Source organism: Rana temporaria, chromosome 13 (assembly GCF_905171775.1).
Source record: "Rana temporaria chromosome 13, aRanTem1.1, whole genome shotgun sequence".
Lineage (NCBI taxonomy): Eukaryota > Metazoa > Chordata > Amphibia > Anura > Ranidae > Rana > Rana temporaria.
In genome coordinates this window covers 27,645,838-27,662,761 of record NC_053501.1, presented here as the reverse complement: position 1 = coordinate 27,662,761, position 16,924 = coordinate 27,645,838, and the positions used below count along the sequence as shown (strand labels likewise).

Below are 16,924 nucleotides of genomic sequence, written 5' to 3'. Positions count from 1 at the left end.
CCTTCCACCATACGGGGGCATACTGGCTAAAACGCAGTCGATGCTGCATAGGTTGTTAACTATTTACCAATAAGACATGCAAATAAATCTCAATGGTGGGTACATTGGAAAAGTCATACACAAGGAAAAGTTCACCAATCATTGGCTAAAGGGCTTGAAGTTATAAATGAAAAAAACCAGCTACTTTGATAGATCCCCTTTCAGGAGCGCTCTACGTGCACATACACTCTCCCCATTATCCAATGTGAAAAATAGCCTTGACACAGGATCCTAACAACACATCCTAATGAACGCCGCACACATACATTTGTCCAGTCACTTTGTATAGAGCCCATCCCCTCACATTACACTCCTTCACTCCCTTCATACAAATAAACACACACACATACTGCTCCACACCAGCAAAGAGCTGCTAGTGACAAATTAACGAGCGCAAGGCGTGCTGCTGTGAATTGTGGAAGCAGAAAGATGGATGCGTGGAGAAGCAGCAGAGTTAAGAAACACACTTGAATAATGCACTTAAAGAAAATCTATATGTTCCATTGTGTTTTCAAATGACTGCATTAGTAAAGGATGGCTGGGTTAGTGAAGAGTGGGTCTTCAGCTTGCAGCGAGGAAGTATTTCTGGGTAGTTGTTTGGTTGGACAAATGAAAACGGATCAGGAAACGTTCTCTTTGTAACTCACAATGTTAGATCTGAGAACAACTTTGGCTGTATGTATGGCAAGCTGGAACAAGATGAAAATAAGTCATGCTAGACAGTTTTGTAGATGGTGGGGTGAAACTATAATCTGTTATACTACAAAAAAAAAAATGGAAATGAGTGTTACTACCTCTCTCCAGCCTATCATTGTTAAAGAAGAATTCCAGGTATGGATATTGGATGGATTACTTGGACCAATTAAACACCATACCTGTCTGATGCCCCTGGAAGCTGGAAATCACTTACGTGGACAGCACTACCTCAGTGATCCCCCCTTGCTTCCAGGTCCCATGCTAAGCAGCTGCCCTACTGCATTCCAAGCACAGGAGGTTGGCCAGGCGCCGATTTGAGAATGTTTTGCATTAACTGGATGAAAGTAAAATGTCTCTGATTGGAACGAGGTGAAGAGGCAGGTGGTGATGTCACATTCTCCACCTTGTCCAATCAGAGAACACTTTCCACTTATTCAGAAAATATAAAACATTCTCTGAGTGGCTTCCATGCTGAATGATTGACCTGTAAAAACACAAATTTCTTAGGCGCATTGACAACTGTCCAGGTGGAGAAATAATGCCTAAGCTATGGCCGCTACTGCCCCAAACTCAGACCAATGAGACATGAAAGAGAAAAAACGGTGGGGAAAAGCTTTGTGCCATAAAATAATCCAGAATAAACATTCCTTGGATGATAAAAACATTAGTTTACTCAATAAAGAATGCAGCATACGGGTTCCAGGAAAAGGCCAAGCAGTCAACGTTGCAGAACCAAAAACCTTAAAATGGGTGTACCCGAGTCTGGAGTAAGGATAACTACTTCAGTGATTTCCGGCTTCCAGGTGTATTGACTAGGTATGGCATATATTGTATACCTAGGATTCTTCTCCAATAATGAAACACAGCATGGCCATCCACTGGTTCTCATGATTTAACAATTACATTTTGAGATCTAAACAACCATCTTTAGAAAATTTCATTTTTATTAACATCCTTTCTGTGTACTCGCCACCTAAATCACTTAAAATGGTTGTAAACTCTTACATATACCCAGTGAAGTGACCAGTCTCAGATGATACACAGAGGAGAAACAAATCCTCCTACGTACATTTTACTTTACCTATCTGCAGTCTTCTCTTTAAAATCCTCCTTCCTCTGTGAGGAGCACAGAGGAGGGGCGGAGAGGCTGCAGTTACAGTGTGTGAGAGCTGATTGGCTAAAGGAACACCCCCCCTCCACACAGCAGAAGAATGGTTTTGTTAATAGACAAGTATGCTGAGCTCCCTCCCTGACACAAATTTTATCTCATGTGTCGGGAAAACTTCTTAGGATTTTCTTCTATATCTCAGGGACTCGGATGCTGTGACCATTAGAGGGGCTTCCTGCTCACCCTGCTGGGCTATCAATTTATTTTATTGTATGCAGAATGCAACAGGAAAAGCTGGAGCACACACAGATAGGTGGGAACACTCAAAATTCTTGGATAGACAGAAATAGAATTGTGAATTATGGGAAGAAGATCTCGCTCTTGAAATATCCAAGGCACACAAGCAGCTAGTGGATGTCTGAACCCACTTGGATCCAGCTATAATTATAATTATAATATAATTTTGGGGTAGACTGACACTCTAATAACAAAAGAAACCAAGAATAAGAAGGGGCCGAAATAAATTTTCTAGCTTGCATTTTTATAGCAGGCATCTTGCTGTTTCGTCATTCAGACCTGTAAGACGGGTAGGCACTAAGGTCACATTTGCGCACATGTGTACATATTCATGCACATGAACACGCAGTAAAACGCATGCTCTATGCACTCTGGGGCACATGCCTGTTAATTTTGAATAGCACTCCTATGCGCATACATACTCAGGACAAACACACATGACCCTTTAATTAAAAGACAAGTTCTTCCTTATGGTTGCTTTTAGTCTGTGGATGCATGTTGAGGGCTATTTGCAGTGAATGGGCCCATTCAACGCAACACACATCGATGCACCAGAAGACGCACTCACAAGTGTGAATGGGTCTTATAACAGGAAGAGAATGAAATGGATTGAAAAAACAAGCTATTGGGTACAAGCAAGAGAATGTGACTTGTGTTGATATTTCCTTCCTGCTCTCAGATAGATAAGAAATAAAATCTGATCAAAGACTGAATGATCCATACTATTCTAGTCCTGCAATAGCAATCATCTTCTACGTTTCAGTAGGTTGACTTCTATGTTTCAGCAACCTGAAGGATACATTCTAACAGTTTTAACTGAACCAGATAAAGGCTTGTAGAAGCCACATAAAATCACTCCCAATCATTTCCCATTTTTTCATGCTTGTCACAGCGTGTCAGCGCACAGCGCTCATAATAGAAGGTGCCCAGGCTTCTGTGCTTGTCGTCTGCAGTTTACAGACGTCTCTGTGATAGGGCACAACAAAGCATGGTTGTCCTCCCTCATTATGTATCCTTGCCCTTAAGGTGACTTTGGAAGCCCCTGATAGAAAATGCAGACAGACAGATGGCTTCCACTTGTTTCATTTGTGTATTTTACTCTTATTTGTTTTGTTTTTTTGCTGTTTGTTTTAGCCTGACTCTACATCCACGGACGGGGGAAGGGAGATCAACAATGCTGAGTCTTCTTCAGGGCCTAATCACACTGAGCAGACCATGGCAGGACAGTCTCAGCAATGGATATCACCAACTGCAGAGGCTTCTGGGACATCAGCCGCGGCTTCCTTCTTCATAAGGTACATACATCAATCCGTATGCTTCTAAATAATTTTATGTAGACTATAACTGGTCGCTAAAAAAAGTTATGCACTAGGAGACACTCTGTTTCTGCCAAAATACAGATGAGTTAGCAGTGAGGAAGCTGTCAGAGGAGGGGGCAGAGAGAACAGAGGGATGACTCCTCCGTGTGCTGCTGCATCTTCTTTATCCAATCAGCAGACTAGGGGTATGTAATTAACCAAGCTGTGCTGTAGCTGCAATGAAGGTCAAGAAATTGACTCTGACTGGCTGGGTTTTCTGGATTGAAAGAATGGCTGAGCTGAACAAAATACCCTTTGGTATGTACCCTCCTTATCCTAAACAGGGGCTATTATGTCAGTTACGTTTTTGGTGAGGCTGTAGTTAGATCAGACTGATTGTATAGTTTTTCACCTGGTTTGTCATTAAGCTTAAGTTGGTTTGTGATTTCTTACTGTCGCCACTAGATGTTATAGTTATAGTATGAGATTTCACAAACAAAACTAAGTTATCAATATTTATATTTTCTTCAGCCAATCCAGTAGGATGTCTATGCCACTGGTGCATGCTGGAGGAGGATATAAATATTTGGCACAAGGCACGCCCTTGCTTTCTAGAAAGATTTGGCTCACATGCTTGCTTTCTTTCCCTGGTCTGAGGCCTAGGGGTGTGATGCAGTTAGGCCCAATAGCCTGTTTTGGGGCCTAATGTGTGCAGAAATGGTCCTGAAGCTGTCCTGTCTGGTTTGGAGAAAGCTATGCCAAGGAAGAGACCCAGGGGAGAGGCCCCATAGCTGGAGAAAGGCAGAAAGAGGCTGGTCTTTCAGAAGGGCCTGGTCACTCTCTTGGAGGATGCACTGAAATTTGGGAATGTGCTTACAGTGTTGTCGGGTTGGCTTAAAGCTTTTGACACTGTGAAGCTGGACATTGATCTAGATCTCAAGAGTCTGTAAGGACTCCTATCCCCCACCTCCTTAACCATTTTGCAAAAAAACTTAAATAAGGTAAAAGTGACTGGTGCCCAATATCCTTTCTTGGTCATCCCATTTTAGCCATGAACTTTGCTCTGGGGTGAAATCTTAGCTCACTTCTGCTTCTGGGGGTGTTCTCTTTCTTTACGGTATCAGTAGAGTGCTATAAGTAGGTAATACCATTCCATCATATGTATTCAGCTGCATATTTATCTTCTTGTCTGGTGTTCAGTTCTAATTGTATGTGGCAGCCCACCCCGTATTTACTGCATTGCTTATTTTCATACACACATATAAAGTAAATATAGGGATGTTTTTGACAGCAGCCTGTCAATGTTTGTTATACGATTTTACGCTGTTCCACTGCCTGGGGTAGCACTTCCTGTCTGCAATACTAATAGCACAGCCAGCAGTAAGAGCATATGTTTGGTGTAACAATGTTGGTGCTTATGGGTATCTAAATTTTTCAGATCACAATGTTGCTACACGACAGCAGATTTCAGGACACAGTGGCTAGATGCATGCAAAATCTCCTGAAAACTGCCAGCCTCGGGCCTGCTCCATTAGTGCATTTTTTTCTAGTAATTTACTTGGGGGCAGGTGGTTTAACCTCTAAAATCTAGGGCCATTACTGGAAATGACAATCGCATAGTATATTTGGCTAAGATGGTTGTAATGTACTTGTATATCATTCATTTACTATATAAATCTTTGGCTGTGAAACCGTTAACGTGAGTGTGGCCATGTTTTCTGTCTAGTATGTCTTTAAGGTGGTCACACTAGGGTCTAAAAAAACGGTTGTTCATAAAAATGCCTAACATAGCTGGTTAAAGTTATTTTCACTTTAAGCATCAGCCTGCTGTTTATTTTTCCTGATGGATTACCCAAACTTCATTGACCGTGTGTTTGGTATGCTGCAAGCTGCAGCCTATCCCGCACAATTGAGGCATACATCTTGGGCGTAGATAGATTAATATGACAGTATTACATTTACTCTCTAACTGGCTGTGGATTAAAGCATCTCATTATTGACTAATGAACAATAATGTTATACATAATCTGTGGGTCCCTCTCCTATCACGTTCTCCGGATGGTTCACCGCTAGGCATTTTTGGTCATTATATTGGCCATAAAATAGAGTCGGTAATTGAGGTTATTCATGGAACAGGCACCTTATCTGCTCCAGGCTTGGAGAAGCAGCTTGAAAATATTCCCTATACTGATGGTGTTGTGACTGAGCATATGATTAAGGTATTGAGCCAATACACCGCTAATGAAACACACAGATATATGCAGCAATATTAGGAAAATCTCTAAGTGACTAATGCATTTTGTTCAGAGCATCCGAGACTTCAATTAGTTCCAATAAATTGTTGCTACAGCCCTACATTATGGGGCTAATCTGGTTAAACAAACTTAGCTGGCGCTTGTGCTTTTTTTTTTTTCAGTGTCTGAAAACTTGTTGTGTTTTTCCATGTCTAGGACATCAAATAAAAAAAGCAATAAAACAAAATGCTGAAATCTCTTTAGTGACTCTGCATTGCTATATTGAACATCTTTGTATTAACCCATGCTCCAGACAATACGTGTCGCCGGGGATGAGCTCTGGCGCGTTACACGCCCCCGTTGATACCCAATTTCCGTCCCTTAAATTAATTTAATAACAGTTCTCTTCTGTCTTCTCATAGCTTTTATTTTTATGAAAGGAATTATGGTTGCCCATTGTCTAAACTCAATATGAGTTTTTAGACTTTTGTCGGATGACCTTGGGGTGTTTCCATAGAAACTGATGTTAAAGAATTATTTGTTATTTTTGAGTAGCATTATAAGCTAATATAAGAGTTAAACAATTGGAATGATGGAGGTTTACACTGAAATGGCAATCTTGTTGAACTTGTTTTTTTTATTGCTTAAAGGGATTGTATTGTGTTTTTTTCTTTTAGGGGTTTGAAATGAGAAATTCCTCAGACTGACAATTTACAAAAATGCAGTGGTTATGTAGTCTTCTTTAATCCATGGAAATCAAGTGCTTTAGAAATTAGTACATTATAAGAAGAGCATTGACCAAATGAAATTAAGAGGTTTAGGAGGTGAGGCAGTCAATTTAGTGAGTCAACAATATTATGGCAGCAAATAACTACTTGTTTTTCAACTTGCCAGAAACCACACTTAAGTCCAAAATGTTAGTATAAGGTAAGGCTGTTCTTTAAACCAGCAACACCCATAACATAATATTCACAGAAAAGATTGGGTAACCAATGTGCTGTATTTTGGTTTGATAGACCTCTATCAAACAAGAGCTCCAGTCTGTAAAAAAAAATTAAAGTCAAATACTGTAGCTTCTGACTTTTAACCACTTAAGGACCGGAAGATTTCCCTCGTTAATGACCAGGCCCTGCGTCGCTTTAACTGACAATTGCGTGGTCGTGTGGCGCTGTACCCAAATAAAATTGACATCCTTTTTTCCCACAGATAGTTTTCTTTTTGGTGGTATTTGATCATCTCAAGGGCTTAATTGTTCCCTAGGGAGGTGTTTCCAACTGTGGGGGGAGCGTACTGACTGGGAGTACAGAGACTTACTAGGAACAGCAGATCTATCTCTACTCCCCTGTCAGAACAGGGATCCGTCTGTTTACATTGACAGATCTTCGTTCTGGCCCTCTGAGGAACGATCGTGGGTGGCCGGTAGACATCACGGCCACTGGCCTTGCGCATCGGCTCTAGGGACGTGCGCGCACCCCTATAGCCCTTAAAGTGGCCGCCGTACAGCTACAGCTTTGGCGGTTTGCGAAGGGGAGCCAACCTGCCATCGAATGACAATGGCGGCTGGTCGGCAAGTAGTTAATATAAGGACATTTACCTGTCCAGGGATCCTATGATGTTGACACCCCAAGCTGATTCATCAATCGGCTTTGGGTGCAGGCGCCAGCCTTGTAAGTGAAGGAAACCGCCAGTGAAGTCTTCAGGCCTTCATCAAATTCTAAGGCTTACACAGCTCTGCTACACAGCACATACAGGTGGACGACACCAGTTAAGGAATATATTGGTGGCGTTTTTCTATTCCTAACCTGTTGTCTGCACAGTGAAAGAGCACACGCAGACCCATAGGCTCCTAGTTCTGTCTCTTCTTCTTTTCTGAGTGTTTTTTTTTGTTATGAGATTTAATAATACTTTTCATTTGTTTTATATGCCTGGCATTTAGCTTCACTGTAACATTCACAAAAGAAAAAGAAGGTCTTTGAGTAAGTAGAGTATATTCTCAATTTAAACTGCCGTCTGAAGGTACTAGTAGAGGTTGGAAGACCGATTTCCTTGACGGCTGCTTTGAACCAAAATGTTTGATATGTCCATGGAGTGTCTTCAAACTTCTCCTGGTCAACAACTATGGGACAGGTTGTTGCCCCCCCGATAAGCCAAAATCAGAGTTCAAAATTAGGGGCTCACCTCCCTTGGCCTAAACGCGAGCTGTTGCCAAAAGCTTGTCGAACAAGAGTAAAGCAATCAATTCCCCCAATTCACGCTAAGCAGCATAGATGAAGAAATCTCCCCTGCCAACTCTTGTATTCATTGTAATGCCATGGTGCAGTCGATCAGTGATTACATCTGATAGGATTCCTTCACTGTATGGCTGATCATTTTCTACCTGTTAAGATAATTTTTAAATCAACATTTGCTGAGTTGGGTGGTGCTTGCAAGGCCAGCTATGGCTCTAATTTTGGTTGTTGCAACAGGAATGAAACAAAATTCTATGGCTAGCTTAATCCTCCACCTTTGGGTACCCACAATCTCCAGAGTTAACTTCTTTTTGAATTGCATCTCCACTTCAGGTTGTTCAGTGTGGTTTAAATGGTTAAAGAATGAGACATGAAGGTTAGAGGCAGGAAGTGCTGTTTTATGGCAGTATATGATCATCTGCACAATTCCAGGCCAGCCTGTATGGCTGTAATTAAGGAGGAAAGACTTTATTGCTCTTGTAAAGCATTTACCATAATTAGACTGAAGTCCATCTGACAAAGGAAGAGGTTACACAAATGAATAGCAACAGTTTGCTGTGATTTTTCAAGTCAGCGCACCTGGCGAAGAATAAGGACACAACCTTTCCAGCGGAATAAAATTCCTGCAACTTGACGGCCGTCTCGTGTAACCTCAAGAGCTCCAGATGTTCCCATCGAAAAAAAAAAATATATATATGTGAATCATTGGAGAGCAAATGGAATAAAGAATGAAAAATTATGAATAATATACATTGTGCAAGGTCCACATGTTACGTTTTGTTGCATTGAAACCAGATGTTGGAAGATATATGGTAGCCAATTAAAGAATGACTTTGTTGTCAGCTGTGTGGGGACCAGCTTGTTAGAAATAATGTTAAAGCTCCTCAGTCCTGTAGCAAATTATAGGAAAATACTTCCTCATCACTTAATATTCTGGAACCAGTTACATTTTTTTTTAAACTTGAGTGGCAGTGTCTATACCTTGTATACGCCTAAAAATGCCTTGTTCTTATTAACAGAAAATAGAGATAATACTGGAGATCTGGATACTGTTGATGTAGATTTAAAGGGGTTGTCTAACTGTAGACAGCAGAACCACCTAAATATTTTTTTCAAAAGTAAAAAAAAATTGTAAAGACTTGTTTTTCCCCTATAAAAATAACAATCCTGTTATACTTACCTGCTCTGTTGCAATGGATTTGCACAGAGCAGCCTGGATCCTCCTCTTCTTGGGTCCCTCTTCTGTGCTCCTGGCTCCTCCCTTCTGTTCAAGCAGCTTGCTATGGGGACACCCGAGCCGAGTCACAGCTCCCTGTGTCCATTAAGACACGAACCCCGCCCCCTCTCCTCCCTGATTGGCTAGCTGACTTTGATTGACCTCAGCGGCGCTACTGCTGTGTCTGTCAATCAGGAGGCAGAATCTTGGATGGCTAAGAAACTCATAGACACTGCTGGACAGAGAGGGACCTTAGGTAAGTGTTAGGGGGGCTGAGGAGGTTTGCTGCTTTTCTTCTGCCTTTACAACTCCTTTATAGTGTATCTAAAAGCAAAAATGACAGGTGTGGTGGATTCATCAGTTTTCCACCTTTTAGGATTTTTCCCTTTATTTTGCCTTAATAATCCTGCCAGTAACACGTGTCTTGTCCTAAGATGTTACCTAGGACACCTCCCCTTATACTCAAATTCATTTTATAGGATTTTGTAGCTTACAGAGATTTCAGTTTGATACACAGGAACAGGTATTGTTTTGTACTTTTGGAAAATGTTCTTAGCCTGAAAAAAATAAAACAATTGTAATCACCACATCAAAGGACTGAGATGAAGATAAACTCTAATGCCCCGTACACACCATCACTTTATGTGATGAAAAAAAACGAAATTTTCTGTGAAGTAAAAAATTACGTTTTTGAAACTTCAATTTTCAAAGACGAAGTTGCCTACACACCATCGTTTTTCTCACAATGTTCTAGCAAAGCGAGGTTACGTTCTCACCACTTTTTCCATTGAAGCTCGCTTCTGGGCATGCGCGGGTGTAAAAACGTCTTTTTAAACGACGTTTTTTGCTACACACGGTCAATTTCTGTGAAGTAAAAAACGACGTTTTGAAAAACGACACATAAAATTGAAGCATGCTTCAATTTTTTTTGGTCGTTTTTTACAAGACATAAAACAACGTTTTCCCCCACACACGGTCAATTAAAGTGACGTTTTTAAAAACGTGGTTTTTTTCATCACATAGAGTGATGGTGTGTACGGGGCATAAGGCTTGGTTCACATTGGTGCGATGCAGGAAACCCTGCAAATCCAGCACGGGTTCCCGTGGCACACCTGACTCGCAGGCAGTTCACACTGCCTTATGCGAACTGCTGGGTGTGTCAATACAAAGTTAATGACACCCCCAGATCGGTTCACATATCGCAGTGTGAACTGTCAATTCGGACAGCAATCGGATCACATGGGTGTGAAAAGGGTCCTGCACAACTTTTGCCCCAATGCGATGCAAATTCAGCCATTCAGCCTCTTCCCTTTTTAATAGTCACTCAGTGTCACTCAGTGTCCCGCCCCCCCCCCCCCCCCCCAAAAAAAAAACTATAACCAAATCCACTGTATGCATTGAAAAGTCGTGTTTGTGGTTTTAATTAAGTTGTCCAATATTTTGGCAGTTACATTTTAATGCTGTCCAGACAAAAAACAAAACCCAGTTTGTTAAACCAAATGGAAACTAAGATGCCTCTAAGCCCCGATGTGCCACAGGGAGTGTTGATGTGTAGGTTATTTTTCCCTTTTGTCTGTAATAGGCCTTCTGTTGCATAAGGTGAAAGTCAGGAAAGAGGCCAGATTGAAGGGAGGCTCACTCCAAATTCTCAGATTTATTGCTAGAGTAATTGCTAGGAAGCATAAACCATACAAACCATATGTGATTGAAAAGCACACTATCTTCACTTGCTAGACGGCTGCTGAAGGCCCGGATTGTGCCAAGCAGATGGCATTTGATCTGATAGAACAGAAGTGTTTATTTTTTGTCATGTTTCTTATGAAGGTTTTGTTGAACTCCTTTGCTGAGAGATGTGCTTGCATTTCATTATTTACTTACTCAGCAGCCATCATTGCTGTTCTTAATAGAACATAGCTATTGGATCCAGCTGCTAGTGGTGAACCCATTAACCCCAGAGACAAAGGTGTGCTGTGGGAGTGAATAATTTAAAGTCATAAAAATCAATGCAGATAGGATACATACCTAGGCTGTAAGCCATCTAAGGGTCCTTTCACACTAGCGGACCGTTCGTCCGCTCATTACAAGTCCGTTAACGGACTTGTAATGAATCCCTATGGGAACGCGTCCGTTAGCGGATGGAGCATCCGCTAGCGTCCGCGTCAGTCGGGATCCGCTTTTCCGAACGGAAGAAACCCTATTTTTCTTCCGTTCGGCGGAGCGGAACTGATGCAGACGGACAGACGGTCCGTCTGCATCAGGTTCCCCATAGGGGACAGCGGAGCAGAGACAGGGCGGTCCCTGCACTGTATGCGGGGACCGCCCTATCCGCCGACAGCTGAGCGGGGATCCCCGCTGAGCCGACGGAGACACACGGAGCGGACCCGGAAACGGTCCGCTCCGTGTGAAAGAGCCCTTAAGCATTTTGTTTTTTAGGGCTACTGAGTGAGGACCTGTCAAATTATGTGACAGTGCTACAAAGTTAGAGGGCTGGACAGACCGAGGACTGGAACATGATAGTGATCAGGTGTTGTAATTTTGAAGTTTTGAAATCATGTGCTTCCCCCTCTTGTTTAAAGGGAATCCAAAGGGGAGATTTACCAAAACTGGTGCACACAGAATCTGGTGCAGCTGGGCATAGTAACCAATCAACTTCAAACTTCAACTTGTTCAATTAAGCTTTGACAATAAAACCTAGAAGTTGACTGGTTACTATTCACAGCTGCTTCACATTCTGTGTGCACCAGTCTTCGCAAATCTCCCCCAAAGTGTCAAGGTGTGTAGATGATGGCACTGGATCAAATTTCTTGGATGGTATCCTCAAAATATGTCTCAATGGCCTAGCAGCAAGGCAGCTCCTAAGCCAAAGTTAACACCAGGAGCTAGAAAGTCCTGACCATGTGGAAAGTGTGTATTTGGTGTATCAACGGATAAATGAGTGGGGTATGCCTTAGGGTTGCACTGGATTCTCATACTGGTGCACTCTGGGGAATTGACACATGGGTTGCAGTATAAATCCAGGGCCAACATGTTGCAAGTGATGAGAATTTTTCTGACAACTACATGTGCCACCCCTTCAATAATACCGGGGTCCCGATCTTATTCTTTGATTAGTGGGTGTCAATTTATCAGTACAAGAATGCAATGCAACTCTAAGCTCCCTTACACCTGAAAAAAAACGGTAAGCAATAAATTAAAGTATGGGCAGTTTTTCACCCCCGAAATACACTGTCTTTGTTTTAAAATGCATGTCCAGGGAAAACCACAAAGACCATTTTATCATTTAGAAGGGTCTCTCGTTGTGGTTCCTCGTTGCATTGAGGTTGAGTTCTGCCCTGTTTGCTTGCGTTGCCAAACACGGCATTGCATCACTGTGACAATGACCCTGAAAGTTTCAGTATTGGTTCTGGATTATGTTCTCATCAGGGCATTGTATAGGTTGTGTATAATTCTACCACATATTTGTGGGTTTCCCTAACATGTTCAGCTCTTCTTTTATAATCCATACCAAGACAGATATGTAAACTGACTCTCATCCACATGCACAATTTGTGGGTATAAAAAGAGTTTTGGCTTCAGAAGCACTTTAAGGCCCCTTTCACATGGGCATTCCAACTGTCCGTTTTTCATCCATCTATTGACAGATGAAAAAACGGACCCCAATTCAGTTCTATGGACAAACAAATGTAAACAGATGATCATCTGTTTATATCTTTTTTTTTTTTTTTTTTTTTTTTTTTTTTTTTTTTTTTCTGGAACAGAATATTTTATTTTTTGTTTACACATGTTTCAGCTTGGCTGCTGCAACCTGTCCAGCAATTCTGTCAAGGTCTCTCTGTCCTTGTGGAGTCAGTCTGCGACCTCCATTGGGGTCTTTCTCCACCATTTTGAGCCCCTCCAGACTCTGCATCACCTTCCTGGCCACGCTCTTGGATCCACTGCTGAAGTGGCTTGGCATGACGCCATTGCGCTGGCGACCACCATAGATTTTGGTCATGGAGCCAACTCCGGCGCCACCACGGAGGTACAAATGACGAACTGTGGAAGCAGCACGGGTGTAGAACCAGTTCTCATCATAAGGTGCCAGTTCCTTGTGTTTGGCAAGTTTAACAGTGTCTACCCATTCCGGTACTTTTAGCTTTCCAGACTTCTTGAGGAAAGCAGACAGGGCCCTGACGAACTCCTGCTGGTTAACGTCTTTTACTGTTACTCCGGGCATCTTCTCTCTGTGGAGCCGAGAAGGCAAAAAAAAAGTTTATATCTGTTTATATCTTTTACCTCCGAGTCCGTTCAGTTACATATTTTTAAACGGAACATCCAAAATTTTTAGTCGAGGAACATTTTTTTGTTTATACCGTTGTCACCTCTGATTGGTTTCTGCAGAAACTAAATAAACTGATGCAAACATGCATGTAAACCAATATAAGCTGAAATGAACTCGAATGTGCAAACTGATGGTAATTTTTTTTTTCTTCCAAAAAACGTACCTGAATAAATGATGGGCCTAAAGCTCAACTCCAACCAAACTGCTAACTACACACATGAAAAAATGCATGCCTGTGTTCTATGACTAAGCCCCGGTGGGCGGGGCATAACATGTTATGGGGAGTTGTCTTTGGAGAAGCATAGGCTGAGGCCATATAAAACACTCTAGGTCGGACAGGGGAGCTGTGTTCCGGATGCCCATTATTGTGTTTGCCAGATTTTAGCTTTAAAATACCTTTTTTTTTGAGGATTCATTCCCACACTTCCTGGTTTCTCGCTTAGGAGAAAATGATATTATATATTTGATGCCTGCTGCCTCTTGGCATACCAGCATCGCTTATCCCAGTAGGTCGCAGGGTACTTTTCATGCATCTTGTCACCAGAGATGTGTCTATTCCTGGCTTTTCCAGCTGGCCTCCCAATGCCGTGCCACAACACATGCACATCATCAGGGGGGCGGCTGCAAGAACTCCAAAAGAGACAGGAGGCCCCCAGATGACATCAGAAGAAGATGGTGGTGCTGGACAGGGCGTGTCGCAGTGGAGCAGCAGATGACTGGGGTGTGTGAGTGTTTTTTTGTTTAAGAGAGGGAATAAAATAGAGGAGGGGGGGTGAATTTCCTCTTTGGGTAATTCAGTGTAGTTTTGAGGCCTCCAGAACCCTTTCAGAACATATTGGTTTTCGCATTTACGACACAAATTTTTTTATTTTATTTTTTATTTTTTTATATATCCCATTCATGTGCACAGGGCCTCACAGCAGTGGATGTATATTGTGATTCTTGGTACAGAAGCTGTTACATGGCTGACTGATCAAGTACATTGCAAATGCTGAGCCAGGCTGTACCTGTCAGCCGTCACAGATCCGGAACACTGATTGATATGATGTACAAGCATCTTCTGGAAGCAAAGTAACTTTATTTTTTCCAGAACAATCCCTATGTCTTAATATAGCGCATCCCCTCAGCCGCCGCATGTCACAGAGTTCAAATCCCTCTCTCTGGTTAATTATGCGGCCATGATAAAGATGTCAAGTGTGCAGGTTTTCCTTGCTATGACAAGGAGAACAAATCAAGGGTTTGAACAAAGTAAGCTTTTGCCTGGGAGACTTCCACGGTCCCTGGGAATGCCTGACTAGCTACATAAACAAACAATCAGAGGGTGCTATCACCCAACGCAGGATGATTAATGGGAGGGACAAGGCCTGCTTGTTCCCAGTGATTAATTAGCCCCCTTTCCACACATACACAGGATTCCTCTCTGAACAGAAAGATGGCTGCAAAATAGACTTGGGGGCCTATTTATAAAGATAATAGGTTACTGTTTCATTGCTCTTTTGTTTTAACCTATACTTTTCACGCATTAGTGTTTTACATAGAATGTTGCACGGTTTAAAAAAGTAATTTAGAAGAGAAAAGTAGATTGGTTTCAAAAATGCTCATACACTGGTGAATGTGATTGAAATGCAGCTCACTCACAAGAAAATAGGCTTGTTTTACCAAATCTTTTTTAAGATAACATTAAAATACAATTTGGGTGTTGAATTCTATATAAAACTGCACCCCTGAACAAATGTGGCCTATGGTTTTATGGGAAGGAGGGGGCATGTAAACACGCAACAGTAAGGGAAAGGGAACCCCCATAGCCAAGGAGAGCATGTCACAGGACATCCAGGATGTATCCTAACTCCAAGTATATACCAATAGATGTAACCTCTGATTGATAATTCTGTAAATCTGAATCTTTTCTAGATTACGGTTTTTATTAGTTATCTCAAAAAGATTAACATCACACACCTACATATAAAGTTTGAAAAAGCGAATACAGGGATAAAACAATACGCTGTATATACGCAAATGCGTTAAGGAGTAAATCTGAATCTTAAAGAAGGATGGGCCAAGGTTTGAGCATTAAAAGGAGCTTTTCTGATAATACAAGGAAAAAAAGATTGGTATTAAGTGATGCTAAAAAACTAGGGCCGTTACCGATTAAAAAAAAAACAAAAAACGATGAATCAAACATGAACATTTTAATCGGCTAATTTCGATTAATTATAACACACATACATTTTTCGGATCACCACCATATATAGTCCCCAAAGTAATATCCACAGACATCTCCCCCACTGTAATATCCACAGACATCTCCCCCACTGTAATATCCACAGACATCTCCCCCACTGTAATGTCCACAGACATCTCCCCCACTGTAATGTCCACAGACATCTCCCCCACTGTAATGTCCACAGACATCTCCCCCACTGTAATATCCACAGACATCTCCTCCACTGTAATGTCCACAGACATCTCCCCCACTGTAATGTCCACAGACATCTCCCCCACTGTAATGTCCACAGACATCTCCCCCACTGTAATGTCCACAGACATCTCCCCCACTGTAATGTCCACAGACATCTCCCCCACTGTAATGTCCACAGACATCTCCCCCACTGTAATGTCCACAGACATCTCCCCCACTGTAATATCCACAGACATCTCCCCCACTGTAATATCCACAGACATCTCCCCCACTGTATAGGAAGATTAGTGCTTGCTTAGTCTTACCAGAGAAGCAAACCGAACACAAGCAGTTGAGGCCGGGTGATAATGTCAGCGCGCCGCTCTAGGCTCACCTAGGCCGCCGCCGGGTGGACCAAGATGGCCGCCACTCCGGGAGCTAGGCCGAAGCCAAGGCCTTTTCTATGACCGAGGCAGCAGCGGAGCTCTGCGGATCATGTGATGTACCGATCCGCATATGGTGACCTGTTTGGATCACGGATCATTTACGATGCTTTGCACCATTAGTAAAAAAATTTGGTCGATCAAAGAAATTAACGATTAATTATTTGATTTGGGGAGTCCAAAGCCCTAAATAAGAGCTAAGACATTAGCTTACACAGGGTAGTTTGTTCTACTTCCGGAAGCTAAATTAAGCAGTGGTAGAACAAAAGAAAAACAGGTATGAATTGCTAGGGACGATGTTGTAAAGTGAACTTGTTGCTTTGCCCATGCTGTTTCATATTGGTTGCATTTACTCCACCAGGCCGCGTATAGTCACCTATAAACTTTGCAACTGTACAAACCATATTTTGTACAGGCAGCACAGAGTTGTTGTTTGCCTTTATGCAAGTCATGAATTGAAGTTTGAATTGCAAAAGTGGTTGGACAGAATTAGATATTAGATAATTAGAAATATTTTGGAGAATTAGTTCACATTAATAATTATTTTTATTTAGTTGTCTGGGTGTCTGACATTCCTTTCTACATTACATTTTCTTACAGACTAGTTTTAGCTTGATATGAGATCTTGAATGAATATGATCTTAAA

At 41.9% G+C, this 16,924-nt stretch overlaps 2 protein-coding genes across 3 annotated transcripts in view; one reads left to right on the top strand and one right to left on the bottom strand.

Moving 5' to 3' along the window:
• The window catches only part of KIF26A (kinesin family member 26A), a 194,518-nt gene that overhangs the window by 100,645 nt on the left and 76,949 nt on the right, over window positions 1–16,924 (top strand). For both annotated transcript variants that reach the window (XM_040332379.1, XM_040332380.1), the window contains exon 4: window positions 3,275–3,435. In XM_040332379.1, coding sequence (XP_040188313.1) covers window positions 3,275–3,435 — 161 coding nt within the window. The remainder of the gene's footprint in view (window positions 1–3,274; window positions 3,436–16,924) is intronic.
• On the bottom strand, window positions 12,867–13,366 carry LOC120920349 (40S ribosomal protein S19). Its single transcript, XM_040332381.1, has one exon. It carries the CDS (start codon window positions 13,330–13,332, stop codon window positions 12,892–12,894), a length of 441 nt encoding a protein of 146 aa, XP_040188315.1. The 5' UTR covers window positions 13,333–13,366; the 3' UTR covers window positions 12,867–12,891.